General features: G+C 53.9%; 1 protein-coding gene across 1 annotated transcript in view; it reads right to left on the bottom strand.

Annotated features, from left to right (window-relative positions):
- Trpc6 (transient receptor potential cation channel subfamily C member 6) overlaps positions 1 to 18,203 on the bottom strand; it is a 28,979-nt gene extending 10,776 nt beyond the window's left edge. The window contains exons 1-9 of the mRNA XM_042682739.1: positions 18,183 to 18,203; positions 16,542 to 16,603; positions 12,640 to 13,420; positions 11,139 to 11,321; positions 9,690 to 9,854; positions 6,341 to 6,557; positions 4,259 to 4,492; positions 2,658 to 2,922; positions 736 to 931 (exon numbers count right to left, since the gene is read on the bottom strand). Coding sequence (XP_042538673.1) covers positions 736 to 931; positions 2,658 to 2,922; positions 4,259 to 4,492; positions 6,341 to 6,557; positions 9,690 to 9,854; positions 11,139 to 11,321; positions 12,640 to 13,420; positions 16,542 to 16,603; positions 18,183 to 18,203 — 2,124 coding nt within the window. The remainder of the gene's footprint in view (positions 1 to 735; positions 932 to 2,657; positions 2,923 to 4,258; positions 4,493 to 6,340; positions 6,558 to 9,689; positions 9,855 to 11,138; positions 11,322 to 12,639; positions 13,421 to 16,541; positions 16,604 to 18,182) is intronic.
- Between the last annotated feature and the right edge of the window lie 1,691 nt (positions 18,204 to 19,894).

Here is a 19,894-nt window from a genome sequence, read left to right as displayed (position 1 = left end):
GCTCAGAAAGGGGGTGTGCTGGGGGTGCGTGCCCAGCCCCCCTGGGGTGCGCTGACCACCTGAGGCCGCCAGCAGATCAGGCCTCAGATTTCTCTGTGTGCAGAGGTTCTGCACACGCACATGCATGCACGCGCGCCTTTGCTGTGTAATGCTGAGGCTTTCTGGACTCAAGTCTCCAATGTGGGGAGGAACGGCTTCTGGGCTCCGTGCTCACTCATCTGAGCCGCCTGCCTGTGCTCTGTTGCCATACTATTAAAAAAAGCTCGCATGCCTTCATACATGTGAAGACAAACGTTAACGCGTTTCCCCACGTTCTAAACCAACACCGACAGCGTCCTCTCTCACTCTTCTATAAACTGACTGCCCGCCAAACAAGACCCAGATGAAGCGCTGGAACAGAGATTTGTACTACTTATTCTCAACTTGGAAATGGATCGATTTGGAGGTGCTGCCCAAAACAGGAAGCAACAGAAATGTGTGGAAGCATTGGTATTTGAGTAACAATCCATGCTCGCGCTGTATTTCTTCGGTCTATGAATTAGATGTGTCTAACTTCTTTTGTTCATCGTCCTGCCTACAGGCAGAGTGAGAATGCTCTGGCTTACGAGCAGGCATATGAAAGAGGAGGGAAGAGCGGAGGAGAGGTAGGGACACCTGTTCCCTGCCCACTGCCACCTTGCTCTCTGGGACACCGCTAACCCATCCCGCAAGGGCAGGCACGCCGGCCTGGCGTACCTCGATCTCCTGGAAGGAGCTGTTGATCATGGCAATGAGCATGTTCAGCAGCACGATGACCATGGTGACGTTGTAGACACCATACAGCACGTAGCCGATGTTCTCGATGAACTTGTGGTTGTAGTTGATCACCACAGACTTCACCTCCGAAAGCCCAAAGATGGCCCAGAACAGCGTCTTAAAGCTCTCCTCCACGCTAGGGGACAGCCACAGAAAATAAGGAGATGCAGACTCTCGTGTAAGAATTACAACCGCACAACGTTTGAATTGACTCTGTATCTTTGCAAATCGCTAAGGATTCATGGAAATTTTTTTTTTTTTTTTTTTACTCAGTTGTGGGGCTGGAACTCTGAGCCTGGGCACTGTCCCTCAGCTCTTCAGCTCAAGGCAAGCACTCTACCACTTGAGCCACAGTGCCACGTCTGGTTTTCTGGTGGTTTATTGGAGATAAGAGTCTCACGGACTTTCCTGCCCGGGCTGGCTTTGAACCGCGATCCTAAGATCTCAGCCTCCTGAATAGCTAGGATTATAGGCGTGAGCCAACAGCGCCGGGCTTCATGGAAAATTCACTTGCCTGAGCCGCTGTGTCCTTCTCGGCTGAATGTGCATGATGACGTATTTTGGGGAAGAACACGGTCATACCAAACACAGACTATCTGGCACAGAACAGGTTCTCAGTAAAGGCCAGCCTCACTTCAACCATCATACGTCTTAACATTTGAAAGAATCAAACTGCTTTGTCCACAGACTTGTTAAGTATTTTGCTTATTAATAAAATACAAATTGCTAGTCTTCCTAGGTCTCTGATCCATCTGTACTTTTACTCCTACCCAATAGAAAATACAGGCGTCTTGAAGGAAACATGGCAGCCTGGACTTACACAGCACCCCTGCATCCCAGAACTCAGTGCTGCAGGGATTGCAGGGAGGAGCTAAGCCCCCTGGCCAACCAGGTGGTCCCCTCCCCTGGGCAGAGCTAAGCCCCCTGGCCAACCAGGTGGTCCCCTCCCCTGGGCAGAGCTAAGCCCCCTGGCCAACCAGGCAGTCCCCTCCCCTGGGCAGAGCTAAGCCCCTTGGCCAACCAGGCAGTCCCCTCCCCTGGGCAGAGCTAAGCCCCTTGGCCAACCAGGCGGTCCCCTCCCGAGAAACCTGCAAGGGGTGGGGGGAGAAGCAATGCCCTTGTCCTTCAGTGCTACCCATGGAGGCCCTGAAAACCCACATCTCAAGGATTTGTGTTGGGTTTTTCACCTTTTTATGGGGGGAAAAGGGTGGCACAGAAATGGAGGGAGGGAGGGTGAACTAACACAGCCATGGTATTTAATACACGCTATGTGAAAAATGAACGCCACAGCTGTGGCAAGGATGGGAGGGGAACTGGAGAGAAGGCAGGGACTGGGTGGCACCATCTGAAGACACGTACTTGTCACCAAGTCTGCTACACCTTAGCAAGAACAAGAAAACTATATTTAGAGCAAACACATGCTCCCATGGGGCAGATTCCTCCCCACGACAAGACCGGAGAGGTTATTCTGTTCCATGCCCAGGAATCTGGGTGAGCAGAAAGCTCAGGAATTTACTGGGTGTCAGGCCAACACAAGGGGCTACAGCCAACTGCAGGTGCCAACTACAGGTGCATCTGGAAACTATCTAAATGTTGTGATAAGAAAATTATGCATGAAAGCTACTTACCCTGGTATTTGGTACTAAAGTGTTAGCTATGATCATTTAAGAGGAGGAAGGTTCCTATGTTTTAGAGTCTTTTTTTTTTTTTTAAATCCTTTGTTTTGTTTTTAAATGAAGAACTAGACAAGAAATCTTTGACTAGAGCAGAGACGTATGTGAATACTGTTAAAGGAATATTTGCTAATTAGCCCATCTGCAGCCCGCTCTCCGTCACCCAAGCCACGCCCCCAGGACACGCACGTGGTGAAGGCCTCATTCTGCTTGGCGCCGATGTAGTAGGAGTAGAGGTTGAACATGCCGATCATGAAGGCCACAAACACCATGATGAAGATGACCATGAACTTGAAGATGTCCTTCACCGTCCTCCCCAGCGAGATCTGCAGAGGTCCGAAGCTCTCGTTCGCTGGCAGGATGTACGCAATTCGGGAGAAACTCAGCACCACCGCAATGGCATACAGACCTTCGGATATGATCTGAGGGTCCGACGGGTCCCACTGTATCCTGGCTGGGAAAAGACAGAGAGCCGGGTGAAGGGTGCGTGTCTTTAAGCTGCTTAGGTAGCCAACTTCCGAGAAGAAATATAATTCTATTAACCACCTAGACCAATACTAGAAGTCTGTCATCCTAAAGGGCTCTTGAGCCATCAGCCCTATTTAAGTTCTGAAAGATGAGATTGAGAGGTGAGGCCAACCTGTCTGCTTTGCTAGTGATTTCCCACAGAAGCACACATTGCTAACATCATTAAGAACTCAGACTATAGATTCAGTTGTCTGTAAAAATTGCAGTATAACGACTGATAGGCTATCTCTATCCATAGCTACGTCTCAACCAACAGGACCTGTGCTAGTGACTCAACTAATCGTAGCTTTCCGTCTCTTTAATATTGCTCCTACCCTAAATTCATGTACATTCAGTGTTTGGAAAGTTTCTGACAGCTCCTTAAGAAACTGTAGCATTTATTACATTATTTATATTACAAGGTTATTTAAAATTACTAGAAGTAACATTTCCTCTGAATAGACTCAAGTCTATTTTTACCACAAGATTTTGTGATAACTCACTTATGAATTTTCTTGGCATGAATACACAAGGTCATCAAAAAACCCAATTAAGAAACCATTATTAGGAAACAATACAAGGCGGTACGTAGCAAAGAGGAAAAACATGCTTCTTAAATTAAATTTGTTTATTTGCTGAAAGTATAATTAGAAAAGGGAAACAGAAGCCTAATAAACGAAGCTCCATTTTTGCGATGCTCTGAATGGAAGTATTACCTAGAAATAAGTTTGAAACTTAAAAACTGTATCTTTTGAAATCTTGAGGGGTAAAAAGTACCTAAAATAATCATGCAAAATCGCCTTTATGAGATGTCGCCGCTAAATCCATTTAGGTGCCAGTTTTCAGTACGCGACTTACCATTCTCAACCCCGGTCCCTGCTCTGTACGGCAACACGGGCGCACAGAGTCCTGCATGTACCTGCGCCCACCCCTCTGTCCACACGTCCCTCCACACCGCCGGCCTCCCTGAGCTCCACCTGTGAGAGCATGCCGTCCTCCGACCCGGCAGCCCTGCCTCCCCTCTGTCACCACGTGGCAGCCTTCCCTTCTTTTTGTAATGCTGAATAATATTCCACTGTGTGTGAAGAACTCAAATGCAAATTATTTTTATCGATAAGGGGAAATGAACACCAGCTCTAAGACAGATACTTTCCGTGGGGTTTGGTCCTGGAGACGAAGGAGCGACATGGGAATTTTATAAGGATTGGACAGATGACCAAGTATAGCTGGCGTGTCTTTTACAAGAAAACGATCCGCTTGTAGGTCTGTGTGTGTCGGCTCACCCAAATTGTAGTATTTCACGTTGTCTCCCAAGGCAACTTTGGTCAAATCCTTCAGCGTGTCGTTGGCGTCGATGATGCTCTGGGCTTTGGAAGCGTGCCAGAACGCCATGAACCTGGCAATGAACGAGGCCGCGAAGATGGCCAGCATGCCGAAGTCCAGCATGTTCCACAGCTCAAACAGGTACTCTTTGGGGCCCTGGATCCAGATTTCTTTACATTCAGCCCATATCATGCCTGTGTCGGAAAGGGGATACACAGCACGTCAGTCCCACGGGGCCTCCTCGCTCCTGTCAGTGACATCTGAAAGCTCTCGGCTCACACCGAAAACTCTCCAGCCTCTGGCCCGGCTTTCCTATCCAGCCTATTCCCACCTCCTCCCCACCCAGCAATGCCAGCCCCTGTCCTGAGAAGCCTGCACACATTAGAGAGCCTTTCTGCAATTAAGTCAAGTTAGAAAGCTGAAAATGTCAGGTTTCAATGTCGCAGCGTAGCAGGTGGCCGGTCAGGGGTGCTAATGACGCACATTTTCATGCCACTTTTGATAAAGTTACATAGTCTTTCCAAACATTCAGTGTTTGGAAATAATACTTGCTTTGAGATCTGACCCTTGGGGGGTTGAGAACTTTAACACTGGTTCTCTGTGAAGTCTCCAGCCTGCCACTTAAGCTTTCTAAACCTTTGAAGATGAGGACGGCCATTGGCACCTCCTTCACACAGAGTTACAAGGCCGAAGTAAAAGTAAACCAGCACCCTGCCTAGCCCGGTGCCTGGGACTCAGACAATGATCACAAACACTCTCAGAGCGCTTCCTACTTCAAACTGCACATACTTCAGAATATTACTTGAGAGGTGCAGGAGGAGAGGGAGGAGAAGGAGGAGGAGGAGGAAGAGGAGGAGGAGGAAGAGGAGGAGGAGGAAGAGGAAGAGGAGGAGGAAGAAGAGGAGGAGAGGAAGAAGAGGAGGAGAGGGAAGAGAAGGAAGAGGAGGAAGAGGAGGAGAGGGAGGAGGAGGAGAAGGAGGAGAGGGAGGAGGAGGAGGAAGAGGAAAAGGAGGAGGAAGAAAAGGAGGAGAAGAAGGAGGAGAGGGAGGAGGAGGAGGAGGGAAGCAGAAAGATAATGAAGAGAATCCATGATTAAGAAGAAAATGTTCAGCTGGGCACTGGTGGCTTACACCTGTAATCCCAGCTACTCAAGAGGCTGAGATCTGAGGGTCGTAGTTCAAAGCCAGCTTGGGCAGGAAAGTCTATGAGCCTCTTATCTCCAATAAACCACCAGAACACCAGAAGTGGTGCTGTGCTTCAAAGGGGGAGAGCGCTCGCCTTGAGCTGAAGAGCTGCGGGTCAGCGCTCAGGCCCAGAGTTCAAGCCCCACATCTGACAACAACAACAATATATATGTTACAGATCAGAAACAGAAGCAGAGAGAGCTTAAAGATCTGATATCCAAAAAGCACCTTCCACATGCCCCGGCCTTCCACATGCCCCGGCCCTCATCAACATCCACTAACGAGGAGAGGACATCTGCTCCATTTCTAGCAATCTCCACACAAAATCACACGGGTGGCAGCTCTCCCGGGCTTTGATTAGTACTATCCCGGGCCTTTCTTCCCGGGGTTTGATTAGTACTATCCCGGGCCTTTCTTCCCGGGCTTTGATTAGTACTATCCCGGGCCTTTCTTCCCGGGCTTTGATTAGTACTATCCCGGGCCTTTCTTCCCGGGCTTTGATTAGTACTATCCCGGGCCTTTCTTCCCGGGCTTTGATTAGTACTATCCCGGGCCTTTCTTCCCGGGCTTTGATTTTTTTAGTGCAGAAGGCACAGAGAAGACGGACTAGCACACCCAGCAATAGAGGAAAGCGGGGAGCTGGGAGCGCGGGGAGCTGGGAGCGCGGGGAGCTGGGAGCGCGGGGAGCTGGGAGCGCGGGGAGCTGGGAGCGCGGGGAGCTGGGAGCGCGGGGAGCTGGGAGCGCGGGGAGCTGGGAGCGCGGCTCGCGCGTGGCTCGCGCTGCGGCATCTGCGTTTGCCGTTCTGCCTGAGCGCGAGGGCCACCAGCGCCGCGAGGTGGGGCGTGCGCGGTCCTCACCGACCACCCAGGATATGATGAGCATCTCCATCCACGAGAAGCAGGACGTCTTCATCCGGAAGAGCTGCCGCGCGTGGTCCACGCTGGTCTCGTTGGGCAGCAGCTTGGTGCCTTCGAATCTGTCTGCCGCGTTCATGACCAGCAGCCCCAGGAAGATGGTGAACGAGGCCGCGTGAGCCACAAACTTCATGAACGGCCCACGCATTATCCTCCCAATCTGTCAGGACACACACAAGAGGAAATTGCCACTCTGTTCTGGACACCTTGGGACACACACACACACACACACACACACACACACACACGTGTGTAAGAACAAACATCTGCCTGTCCCAATGCTGTTGTAAAATAATTACGTCCGCTCGTGTAGCCACTGGTAGAATCATAAATGTCAGGCTGTAGTAAGATTTCATTCTTCACCTACCCATGCTGGTGTTCTCCATTAAGGACATCTAAAGGTTCTTGAAACGCTACAGCATGGTGGCAAAAATGTGGAGTGGAATATGAGCATTATTCGTGGCGGGCAAGCTCACTCAATGGGCCTGAAGTACTGAGGAAATATCTAAGCGGGTCTAGGGCTCCACACGAAGATCTGCAGGTGACAGGTGTCACTCAGCCCCAGTGAGTGAGAAGCAAAGAGATTAAAGTCAGGGGACCAAGCAGAGAGCCCCAGGGAGGCCCCAGGGCCGGGTGGGCCCCGGCACCTGCTGCAGTGTGCAGGACACTGAGTCCCACAGCAAAGCAGAGCGGCAGGGACACATTTCCTAAGTTACGGAAGAGCAGCTTCTTCCTATGAAACACGGGATGAGAGGAGCTATGGTGTGTCTTTGGTCTGAAATGCAGCCAGTCAAATCCAGTCGTGTGGTTCTCAGTCAAAGTTTCAGTCTTATCTTTTTTTACAGCAAGAAAACAGACCAATACAAATGAAAAAAAAAACAACCAAGTTTTCAAGAAGGTAGTGTGTTTCCATTATCATGTTCTCTATGCCTATTACAGACAGTTGAGCACTATCTATTTTTAAGATGGGGTTTCAGCCTGAAACCCAGGTTGGCCTCAGACTCCCAATCCTGGCCTCCTGAGGCCGGGAATACAGGCATGCACCAACACACTTGGCTGGGTTTCTCTTAAGAGAGACTTTGGTGCTTCTTAGTGGGCCTTACAAATTGCAAATGCTATCCATTTCAGAAAAATCTGCCATGATTATATTCTGGGACATAAACAAATTTCTGAAGAATAGCTAGGGAGATTTTGTAATAAAGGGAGAGATTTTGTTGAATGAACTAAATAAACTGTGTACCCAGAAAATCATGGATGGTAATCACTGACAGAAATACTTACCTTTAAATATTATATGTCATACTCTTTTTAGGGATCATCTGTAATGAAGTGCAGCCACCCAGCCTGATACAGTAATGATAAAGAGGTTGAGGCTAGCTCGAAGGAAAATAACTTGAAATCATTCAATGATCTATCTTCAGTGTAATCAGTGCACAGCAACTGGTAGTTGGGGACTACACAGAAGAATGAAAACAAAGAAATACAAAAACATTTCTAAATGGAGTCAAGACGAACTCTGGGGACTGAAAAACAACATGACACAGAGACCATGCCCCATGGAGGTGACTATTTCTATAACTTGGCCTGGATCCGTTTTGTGGATGTGTTGGAAGAGCTCAAGTATTTTAAATAAAAATTAAGCTGGAGCTCTCTCTTCTGTCTAAAAAATCAACTCTGTGATCTGTAAGTAACATTTATAGACACTGCTAGTGGGAAAGAGTGTACAAATCAGTGTCTTAATCACGCTTCGGCGGATGGTTATCCTCTCATGTCAAGCTGGCAAACAGGTTTAGGTAGGAGAAAATGCCCTGGAGAGGTCTTTCACTTGATCACTGGCCTTGTTCTCCATAAATGAACCAGAAGGAAACATAGCCGGAAAAGAAAGAAAACTGAGAAAAGTCAGTTCATTGTAATTCAATCAAAACTCAAGAAATGTATACACAGCGTCTGTCGCCACGGCACGGAGTGCGGTGATGGTGGAAAAGAAAAATGAGTCCGTTCAGGAAAACAGTAACCAACTAGCAGAGGCCCCGCAGCTCCCGAAGACTCGGGAACAGGAAGAAGGGAGCTGAGGCGCGGCCGCGGCCTTCTGTTCAGGGGAGACCCAACAAACTCGGTGCGCAATGTGAAATGTTTATTCCTATGAACAAGAGGAAAACCTCAGCTTCCTATTCTGAAAAAGAAATCTGTGTGCCAAGAATCCTTTCTAATGACTTGCCATTCTCTGCGTGGGTTTCTCATTTATGTTTAGAGGGGGCAGTTTTGGGGTCTCGTGTAGAAGCACTCAGGATGGATGTGTACGGATGGATGTTACCCTCCTGAGAAAATGTTCTGGCCCTTTCTATCCCCTCCCTAGAAATGACTGTGAAATCTCAGCGTCAGAAGCCTCGCACCGGTGCTGGTGACACGTGCACTTCGACCGTCGTAAACCAATGTGTGACTGAGGTCTGGAAACCAGTCCTGCCCGAGTCTGTCTAGACTCTGCACTAAAGAGACAGGTCTGGGGGCAGTTAGCTTTGAAGGACTCCGGTCTGCCGCTCGGGTCTGAAAATCACACACACCCGGGCAGGTGGCTTCGGACACACGAAGAGAAGCTGGTTAGCAGAAGGCACACCGGGCTGGGCCAAAACAGAGCCCCTTCCCCGGCCGCTGCGTCCACCGAGCAGGGCTGTGCCGCTGAACCCTCACCCGAAAGCCAGGCGGGACTTGGCCAAAGCCTGGGCAAATGAAACTCTGCTAGGAAAGCAGGCACGCGCGCAGCGACAGTGTCCAGTGCACTCTGTGGCTGATATACATATCCCTAACTGCAACAGCCACGGGCCCCTCCTTCACGAAGGTCCCGCACAGAATGTAGCCAACGATGCTGGCCCAAACAAGCGCCATTGTACCTCTCACCTCAAGCGTTACTAGAGGACAAACGAAGTTATGACGACCATCTTTTAGGGAGTAACCTGAAACCACAGTTTAACAACCCTAAGACCTCATTAACGTGTAACAAAGCGTCTGTACACCTAGAACAATGACGCAGACCGACTGGTAACGGCAGAGGCTTTTCCATCGTCTGACGGTGCTGATGGCACAGGCGGATTTTTTCTTCTTTGCATTTTTTCTTGTTTCCCCAAATAAGTATGTATTTAATTTTCAAAACAATAAAGACAGCGCAACTGTGCTTCTATGAAATTGTCATTTGGGGAGTGGATGCAGCCGGCGTCCCATCCCCCCCCAGCCAGCGTCCTGTCCCATCCCTGTCCCCCATCCCCCATCCTCCATCCCCCGCGGCCCCCTCGCGTACCTTGCTGCACGGAGCACACCAGTAGATGGGAGCCAGGAAGGGCAGCCCCACAGCCACCGCCAGGACCACCAGAAACTTGACGGCCATCGTCTGCTGCCGCAAGCCAGAAAGGTTCTCGTACCAGATGGACAGGAGCTGCTGCTGGCAGTTTGGGTGAGCCACGAACTGGGGGGAAGAGGCAGGACAGGCCGGCTGGAGCAGGCCAGGCTTGGCCCACGCGCTTACATGGGCTTGGCCCGCGCGCTCACAGGAGCTCGGCCCGCACGCTCACACACACAGCCCTGCGCTTTCTCATGGAGCATGGCCAGGCTCGGCCTGCACACTCACACATATAGCCCTGCGCTTTCTCGTGGGAAGTCTAGTGTTAAAGCATGCACACACCATACACAAACACACATGTGCACGCAACTTCCAGTGAGCAAGACTGCCAGAGGCCCTAACACGCGTGGTACCAACACAAATCGGTTTTCACTGAGAAGCGTACAGTGGGTGAGTCCTCTTTGTTCGGAACTGGTTACATGGGGAGGTGGTGTGCCTGCATTGATTACACACTTCCACAACTAGGGATGACATTTATTTTAAAACATTTTAAAGTAGATTTTTACTGCTGTGTGCCAGTGGCTCACGCCTATCATCCTAACTACTCAGGAGGCTGAGATGTGAGGATCATGGCTTGAAGCCAGCCTGGTCAGGGAAGTCCATGAGACCCTTTTCTCCAATTAACCAACACAGTTGGAAGCAGAGCTGAGGCTCAAGTGGTAGAACCCCAGCTCTGAGTGAAAAAGCTGAGAGACAGCACTCAGGCCCTGAGCCCAAGCCCCAGGACAGGCACCCCAAAAAAGGTTTTATATATCCTAACAAGGCAGTGAGAAGGGACCCCTACATTAAGACAGAAGCACCAGATGCCAGTGGCTCACGCCTGCCATCCTAGACACTCGGGAGACTGAGATCTGAGAATCATGGTTCAAAGCCAGGCTGGGCAGGAAAGTCCGTGAAACTCTTATCTCCAATCAACCACCAGAAAACCAGAAGTGGCACTATGGCCTGAGTGGTAGAGCGCTAGCCTTGAGCAAAACAGCTCAGGAATAACGCCTAGGCCCTGAGTTCAAGACCCATGACTGAAAGAAGAAGAAGAAAAGACAGCAGCCAAACGCAAAGGTACTCCACGAAGATACAGCGGCAGGGTTCCGGGGCGTTAAGGAGTTGTAGACATTGGAAAAAGCAACAGAGGGAAAAACGGAGGGCGTCAGACACACGGCCACAGGTGCCTGTTCCGATGTCAGGTGAGGAGTCACAGTTAAGACGGGGACACGTGGGGCAGAGGAACCATCGCGTGGCATCCGCGCACACCCGTCTAGACCGGCCAGCCCTGCCACCAGAAGCACCCGCTTCCCCGACCAGGGCCGAGGCTGCCTCCTGAGCACCGGTAAAAACTGAAACGGCGCTTACTTTCTTTACTTCGTACTTAATGGCGAGCTTCAAGCGGCTGAGGTTCGGACGGCCGTGATCCCCGGGGTGCCGCGTCTCCACATCGCCGTTCAGAATGGCCTCCACCTCCTCCGTGTTCCGGCACAGGTCCAGAAGGCCCACCACGAAGTCCTTGCACTGCATGGACAGCTTCTTGTAGTCGTTCTAGTGACGACAAAGAAAAAGCGAAGGGTGGAGGCAGGCTGTCCGCGGGCTACACGGGGCCTGGCGGCGGGAGGAGCCGGACGGCTGAGAAGTCCGCGCTCACTGCTACCGCCATTCACTCATCTCCCGCCTGTCCCATTAACCTGCGCGCTGGGCTCTGTCACTATGAGGATTCCCCTCGTTCTCTAATGAATAAAAGGTGCCCAGAGCATTGCCATCGTCGCTAATAAAGGTTCTTTTACGCCAAGCTCAACTGCCATTCGAGAGAAAGGACTCTGCCTTCCCTTTGCCTTGTGCACACCACATCCTCTTTGGTCGCAATTTCAGGAGCGAGGTGCACAATATCCGCTTGATGGGTCTTTAGAAGACTCTATAAGCGGTGTCATGAACTCGACAATCAGAACATTCCGGCAGGAGCAGAGAAAACCAGACAAATACAATTACCTTCTTAACATGGTTCTGGGGGAATTTTATGTGCTAAACACAAGGCCAAAAGATAAATCTACTTCTGAGCCATTCATCGGTATTCTTCTTTAGAGAAAAGAAAGCTAAGCCAAGTATGGTGGCTTCCACCTGTAATCCCAGCTCTCAGAGATTGCAAATTCAAGGCCAGAAGGGGCTAGGTAGTAAGATCCTGTCTCAAAAATAATGTATTTTTACCTATGACCGGATAAGATGAAGTTAAGTGAAATGAACCCCAAGAGAGGGACACAAGTGGCTTTTTCTTTCTTGCTATTGTTTCTAATGTATGTATAACGTACCATGTGATTTTTTTTGTTGCTTTGTATGTGTCCCTCCCCCCCCCCCCAGTATAACCCGTTTTCACTGTATTTGATGTCGGTGCCCTGCATCTTGTATATACACTTCTCCAATTTGGGGAGGGGAAGGGAAAACACAAAAGGCTTCAATAGGGATACAGGTTGACCCATTGTAACAATGAGATGTACAAGACACTATGTTGAAAACGAACTTGACAATTTGGGGGGGGGGTGCAGTCCTGGAGGTGGGAGGGAAGGGATGGGGGGAACACAAAGGAGGAGGCAACAATGCTCCACAGGAAATGCACTCATGACCTAGCTCGGGTAGCCGTGACCCCTCTGTGCAGCATTTTTACAATAAAAAACGTATAAGTAAAAACGTATTTTCATGAAAAATCACGGTTCATCTTGAGAGGGGTGATGATGCGTTCTGTTGGGGAAAATGCGCCGTGTGGTTGCTATCCAGGTGGGCCCGGCCTCCCGCGCTGCGGGACATCCAGCAAGGGCTCCACCTCCCCGCGGGGACCCCGGGCGGGGCCGGGCCGCCCCGCGGGACCCACCTTGAACTCCTTCTCGATGTTGGCCAGCACGGCCAGCTCGTTGCTGAGCTCCAGCGCCGTCCTGACGGGGTCCTCGCTGGCCAGGGACAGGTAGGCGGCGCTGGCCAGGCCCCGGTAGGCGTTGATGCGCGAGCGCGCGTGGCTGAAGGCGTCGCGGCGCTGGCGCTCGGCGCAGCGCGCGCACTTGCAGAAGTAGTCGTGCGGGCGCTCGATGCGCGCGCCGCGCCGCAGCAGGATGTGCACGATCTCGAACTCCTGGCAGTGCGCCGCCAGCACGATGGGCGTCACGTCGTGCGAGAAGCGCGTGCCGTCCTCGTCGTAGGCGTAGAAGTCGTCGTCGTCGTCGCGCGGCTCGGCCCGGCCGGGGCTGCCCGCCAGGCGCCGGCCCTGCGCGAAGGCCGGGTGGCCCAGCAGGGCCTCGACGATGCGCACGTAGCCCTTGCTGATGGCCAGCAGCAGCGCGTCGCCCACGCGCGCCAGCGGCTCCTGGCGGAGCAGCAGCTCCGTCACCTCCAGGTGCTCGTTGGCCACGGCCAGCTGCAGCGCGCTGCGCCCCAGGTAGTCCACGCAGTTCACGTCCAGCGCCGCGCGCTCCTCCAGCAGGCGCCGCACCACCGGCACGTTGCCGTACTCGGCCGCGTCCAGGAAGCGCTCCTCGTCCGGGGTCGGCCGCGCCGCGCGCTCGCTCAGCATGTAGGCCGGCCCGCGCGCCGCCGGACGCCGGCCCTTCTCCCGGCCCACCGTCTGCCGCCGGGCCGGGCGCCCGCCCGCCAAGCCGCGCCTGCGAGCGAGCGAGCGGGGCGGGTCAGCGGTCCGCCCCGCCCCGCCCCGCCCCGCCCCGCCCCGCGCCCACCCTGACGCCCGCCGCGCCCGCCCCGCCCCGACGCCCGCCCCGCCCCGCCCACCCCGCCCCCCCGCGCCCCGTGCCCACCCCGCGCCCCGTGCCCGCCCCGACGCCCGCCCCGCCCCGCGCCCGCCCCGCCCCACCCACCCCGCGCCCCGTGCCCGCCCCGCGCTCCGTGCCCGCCCCGCCCCGCCCCGACGCCCGCCCCGCGCCGCCCCGCGCCCACCCTGACGCCCGCCGCGCCCGCCCCGCCCCACCCACCCCGCGCCCCGTGCCCACCCCGCGCCCCGTGCCCGCCCCGACGCCCGCCCCGCCCCGCCCCACCCACCCCGCGCCCCGTGCCCACCCCGCGCTCCGTGCCCGCCCCGCCCCGCCCCGACGCCCGCCCCGCGCCGCCCCGCGCCCACCCTGACGCCCGCCGCGCCCGCCCCGCCCCGACGCCCGCCCCACCCACCCCGCCCCCGGCGCCCCGTGCCCGCCCCGCCCCGACGCCCGCCCCACCTACCCCGCCCCCCGCGCCCCGTGCCCACCCCGCGCCCCGTGCCCGCCCCGCGCCCCGTGCCCGCCCCGCGCCCCGTGCCCGCCCCGCCCCGACGCCCGCCCCGCGCCCCGTGCCCGCCCCGCCCACCCGCGCCCGCCCCGACGCCCGCCCCGTGCCCTGTGCCCGCCCCGCCCCGACGCCCGCCGCGCCCGCCCGCCCCGCCCCGCCCCGCCCCGCGCCCACCCTGACGCCCGCCGCGCCCGCCCCGCGCCCCGTGCCCGCCGTCCCACGCCTCCCGTCCGGCCTCCCTCCCCCTTCCTTCCTGGCTACCTAGAGGCCAGCGAGCTGGGAACGCCGATGGCCAGGGCGCCGCCCCCCCCACCCGCCCTGCACCGCCCTCCCCTCCCTCGTCCTCCCTCCCTCCCTCCATGGCCCTCCCTTCCGCCCTCCCTCCGTGGTCCTCCCTCGTCCTCCCCTGCCCTCCCTTCCTGGCCCCCCCCCCCCCCGCCCTCCCCCAGGCTGCCACCCCTCCTCCAGTCCCCTGGAGTCTTACAGACCCTAACCGGGAACCCCAAGGCCGCCAGGTCCGGCAGAATGGAGCCCAGAGAGCAGGGCCAAGCGGCCCAGGGCCGGCCTCTCTGAAGACGGCCACCAGTGGCTCAGGAGACCCCACTAGCCAGCACCCTGGCCGGCCTCTGCCCGCCTCTTCCCCCCTCCTCTCCCTCCTCCTCCTCCTCCCTCCTCCTCTCTCTCCTCCTCCTCCCTCCTCCTCCTCTCCCTCCTCCTCCTCCTCCTCCTCCTCTCCCTCCTCCTCTCCCTCCTCCTCTCCTTCCTCCTCCTCCTCCCTCCTCCTCTCCCTCCTCCTCCCTCCTCCCTCCTCCTCTCCCTCCTCTCCCTCCTCCTCCTCCTCCCTCCTCCTCCCTCTTCCCTTCCCTCAGTCCTCCTCCTCCCTCTTCTTCCTCCTCCCTCCTCCTCCCCACTCCTCCTTCCTCCTCCTCCTCCTCCCAGCCACAAACAGCCAGCCCTCCAGCAACAGACAAGGAACTTAGTAACAGGACTTCAAGAGGCTGGGCCAGTCCCAGAGACTCTTCAAAGATGCTCACTCACCAGGGACTGCTTTAGCGACCGTGACCACCAGGACTCGTGTTTAATTGAAGAGTCTACTCCTTACATTTAGGAAAGTGACCACCACAGACGCCACATGACAGTAAGAATCTCTAAGTTGGGTCTTTACCTGATTTCTAGTGACTAAGGAATGGTTTCTATGACTGTATTCTGGAGGGAGATTATTTAGGGGAGGGAGCTATCCTTAGCCTGATGCCTTCCTTATCCTTGAAAGCCTTGTTTCCTGACAGCGTGGCCATGTTGCTGTTTCTTGCTTTTCCAGGTGTGCCGTTACCTGTGGAGTGCCGCAGTGGAACCTGAGGGCTTGGCTGAGCCTCGTCCAATAAGCCTCCACGTCCCTCTCACCGTCTACCGCACAGGTGCACCAAGCACACTTTGTGCTCCCTAATTGTTTCCATGTGGTTTTCTCATAACTCATAAAGATGAGTAACAGCTACCACCAATGGCTGCCTACAGCGTCCTTTCCAGTTCAGCCTCCTGCTAAAACCCAAAGGCAAAAATGACCTGCATGTGCCTGGCTATGAAAAGCTCTTAATCTAGGGGAGATGCTGGGGGGGCGGGGTTCTGTGAAATATTCTTACCCAGGTTCTTAAAAAAAAAAATTATTTCTTGCCAGGCACCAGTGGTAATCCTAGCTACTCAGGAGGCTGATATATAAGGCTCACGGTTCAAAGCCAGCCCAGGCAGAAACATCTGTGAGACTCTTGTCTCTAACTAATCACATATAAAAGCTGGAAGTGGAGCGGTGGCTGGTGTGGTAGAGCGCTAGCCTTGAGCAAAAGAAGCACAGCACGGTGCTCAGGCCCTAAGTTCAAGCCCAGGACCAACACAAATAGGAATAACTTTTTTCTTGCTTTTATGTTTTATTTTGAAAGCCTCTTTGAGATGATGGACATTCCATCATTTTTTCCTCAATTTTCTTTTCTTTCCTGCCCTATTTCCACTTATTTGTTTTCGAATTATGCTCTGGGAGAGCTTGTTAACTTTGTCTTCTAAAATATGTACTGAATTTTTTTTCTATTACTACACTTTTCTGTACAATATATTCTTACTTTCGGCAGATAGTAAAGCTGTCATCTGCACAGGTCGTGCATCAGGGAAATTACTCCCAAATTGATTTTTTTAATATCTGTTATTTTATGTCAATTTTCCAGCAAAGAGTTAATGGTCCTTAGTAAATATTCTTTTCTTCGCTTTAAAGAAATAATTTTTCAATTTTTTTCCCTTACGGAGGACTGGACTTGTTGGTTTGGGAAAAAAAAGAAATAAGATCTTGAGTCGGAAGAGGGTTTGTGGAGGAACATGATTTCCGAGTGAATGAGGCGGAAGACTGGGTGGCCCGGGTCCGCTACACCAGCCACCGTCCGCCCGCCACCTTCTGCAGTGACTCCCGGCCTCCTCCCTGCCTCTGGGGGTTCTGGGGAACCGCCCTTCACTTCCCTCCTTCTGTACTTGTGGATCTCCGTAGCCCTGGTACAGACGGGGACGCCGAAGGTGGCGGAGAGGACACGCAGCTGGGAATGGGGAGAACACTTTGGGAAAGGACAGACGGACAGTTCAGGGAGACACGAGCCAGGATCCGGAGACGGACGGAGATGTGAGGAAACGTTCTCATGTGAGTTCCGAGCCCAGAGAGACACAAGATGGTGTGGAGTGTGGGCAGGCCGGGAGCCGGACCCCATTTTGTTCTCTTCTGAAAGTTAAAGTGGGAGCAATCACTACTGCAGCCACTTCAAGTGCCGACTGTGGAAAGTCACGCCACGGTGCTTCCCACACTTGGGAATACGGCTGGCAAAAGCAAGGACCCTGGACCTCATCCGCTCACAATGGTATTCAACTAGAAGACTCATGGAAAAGCCAGGAACTAGCCGCGTGCTGGTGGCTCACGTCTGTAATCCTAGCTACTCAGGAGGCTGAGATCTGAGGATCACGGTTCAAAGCCAGCCCAGGCAGGAAACTCCATGAGACTCTTATCTCCAAGAAACCACCAGAAAACGGGAAGTGGCGCTGTGGCTCAAGTGGTAGAATACTCGCCTTGAGCTGAAGAGCTGAGGGACAGTGCCCAGGCCCAGAGTTCAAGACCCACTACAAGACGAAAGAAAGAATGGAAGGAAGGGAGGGCAGGCAGGCAGGCAGGCCAAAAACTGTGATAGTATCTGATGTAAGGGGGCTTTAGCTTGTAAACTATATACATATTTATAATATATGCATGCTTATATATTATAAATATATAACATAGCTATTATATATAAGTATATAAATATATTACAACTGTCATATATTAATATACAAGTATATAATCCATAACTTTATATACGTATTTCTAATTTAAGTATAGTTTCCAAAGATTGATTTATTCACAAGATACCTCTAGATCTGACCTGTGAATTAAAGATACCTAATTTTAAATTTTAAAAAGTCATTAATTTCACGCCTATTTGTTTGAAAGAAAGATAGGAGAGGCCCTGCCCCTGCTCAGCACGGGCCTTCCAGTCCTGCACGGTGCAGCCTGACGGCCCGTCCTCTGAGAAACAGCGAAGACGAAGGCGCTCCCATTCATTGCAGTGTCTTCCGTGTTAATCACAGTGCCACGAAACAAAGCGAAACATCCCACCGATTCAGCAATGTGAGTTCCATCCGCATTTTTATTAGGCCTGAGTTTCCTTAACATTGTGTTGACAGAAAAACCAGAAGCAGGCATTTTCTTCACTTTGGCAGCGCCCCGGCCACAGACATGGGCAAGGCCCTGGCGGGTTGAGAGCTCAGCCCAGCACCTCCCTCCTCGCCGGGAAGGCTGCTCCACCCCGGGCTTGCAAACTCGAAAGCAGAAAATGGAACACAATTTTCAAAATAGCAGACATTTAAACCTTTCTAGAAAGACTGTGCCAGTGGACAGGAGAGCCACTTTGGAAATAGGACTTCTAGAGAGTACCCCGAGAGCAGACCCAGCTCTGGAGAGACACCTGTTACCACAAGAACTCCACGAGCCACACCCCTGTGCCAGCAAAACAGGTATGTTCCTTCCAGCTAAAGGGAAGCACGCTGCGTCGCCAGCTCTTGGATCTAAGAAAAATGCCACGGAATTTTCTTCACCCAGTTGCCTCCATTGGGCATGGTTTAAAGTTTTATATCTACATTTTTCGATTTTTATCATAAGCATAACGTATATAATGGTTCTAGAAAGAGAGTGTGAGTGAGTCACTCTGCCCAGGACGCCGGCATGGGGTCAGGGCGCCGGCATGGGGTCAGGGCGCCGGCATGGGGTCAGGGCGCCGGCATGGGGTCAGGGCGCCGGCATGGGGTCAGGTGGCGGAGTTCACGTTCCACGCACCTCTTCTCCCTGGTTCTTCCTCCGCTGCCGGGCGGCACCTGTGCCCCGGGCGTGGGGGCGGCATGCGGCGCATCTCTGTGCACAAAGGCAGCCACGTGAACAGCTCCCAGCTCCTGGCAATCTCTTCCACTTCCTGAGCAAACACCACACACTCTCTCAGACGCTGCTGCCCCTGCCAGGCCCCGCTGTACTGAGTGCCTCGCCTCGCATCCTCTTTTCCATCTCAAAGTCCTGGCCAGCGCTGGAACACACAGGTCTACCCAGGCCGACGTTGCATAGATGCAAATGACAGGTGGCTTCCCCGGAGATGTGGCGAGGGCTGAGAGCAGACACTGTAGGTTCACCTTAGGAACATGGAGACCCCAGAATATTCCTTGATTCTAGGCATGCACTGTCCAGGAGAACACCGATGCTTGGATCCTTTCAGAATAACAACCAACAGAAGTAGTCCTGTTCAATAACCCTGAGTCTGTCCTCACGCTGGCCACGCTCCGCGGTCTCTTCCGCTGGGGTTTTGGATGCAATAACCATCCCGCGGCTTTCCTGCGCTCCACTAGCCACCCATCAGCACCTCAGCCCCGCAGCCCAGGGCGAGGAGTCCGCACAGAGCTGCCAGGGGCACCGCTCCGCCCCATCAAAGGAATCAGACTCCCTTTTTAACAGGACAGCAAATCACCTTAATGTACAGCCCTACCCCACAGAAAGGCACAAGACAGCAGGGCGGAGCCACGGGGGGGGGGGCGAGGGGGGGCATTGTTTTCTCATTTCTATAGACAGCGTCTTTGTGTGCATTGGAAGCCAAACTGCACAAGAATGAAATGAAAGCGCGCACGCACAGTGGCACGGCTCTAGCAATGTGGCGTTTGGGGCAGCAGCTGGGTTCTATGCCAGCCGCCCTCCGCGGCCCGGTTCAGGCTTGGGCCATGTGTCACGTCTCTGGGATGCTCCCGGTAGAGCTCTGGGCACAGGCATTTATTTTTATCCAGTCTTGGGATGGCAAAAGTTTACGTGGAGTGGGAGCGGAGTGCATCGGATGAGCTCGTCAGAGGAGGACGTGCAAACACGTTGCTTCAGTTACTGACCACTTTACGGGCCTGCGTCTCCCACAGGGCATTTTCCTGCTTCGCAAGTCACTTCTGTTGGAAGATGGAAAAGGGAGGTTTCTCAATCTGCGCCGAACAGAGCCTGCAGACGGGGCTGGCATGGGCGAGGGGCGTGTGGCCCGGTGCCGTGCAGTGTCCGCGCCTAGAACGACGGGCCCAGGACGGTGGCGGGACCGAGGGTGCGGGCTCTGGAGTTCAGCAGGGTCACGGGGAGCTGGGCCCGATGGGGGTTTGGACGGTTGTAGGGGCCACGGCCACGCCCAGGGGCCACGCCAGAGACCATGGTCTCATGCGTCGCGCGCACTGAGTGGAATAAACAGATTCGCAGTCCTGAGGCTCTGAGCTCCAGGCACCTCTGGGGACCCTTGCAG

This window comes from Dipodomys spectabilis, unplaced genomic scaffold, assembly GCF_019054845.1.
Source record: "Dipodomys spectabilis isolate Male_0828 unplaced genomic scaffold, ASM1905484v1 ptg000076l, whole genome shotgun sequence".
NCBI classification, from domain to species: domain Eukaryota; kingdom Metazoa; phylum Chordata; class Mammalia; order Rodentia; family Heteromyidae; genus Dipodomys; species Dipodomys spectabilis.
Note: the sequence above shows the minus strand (reverse complement) of the source record. Positions and strands in the feature narration are given on the sequence as shown.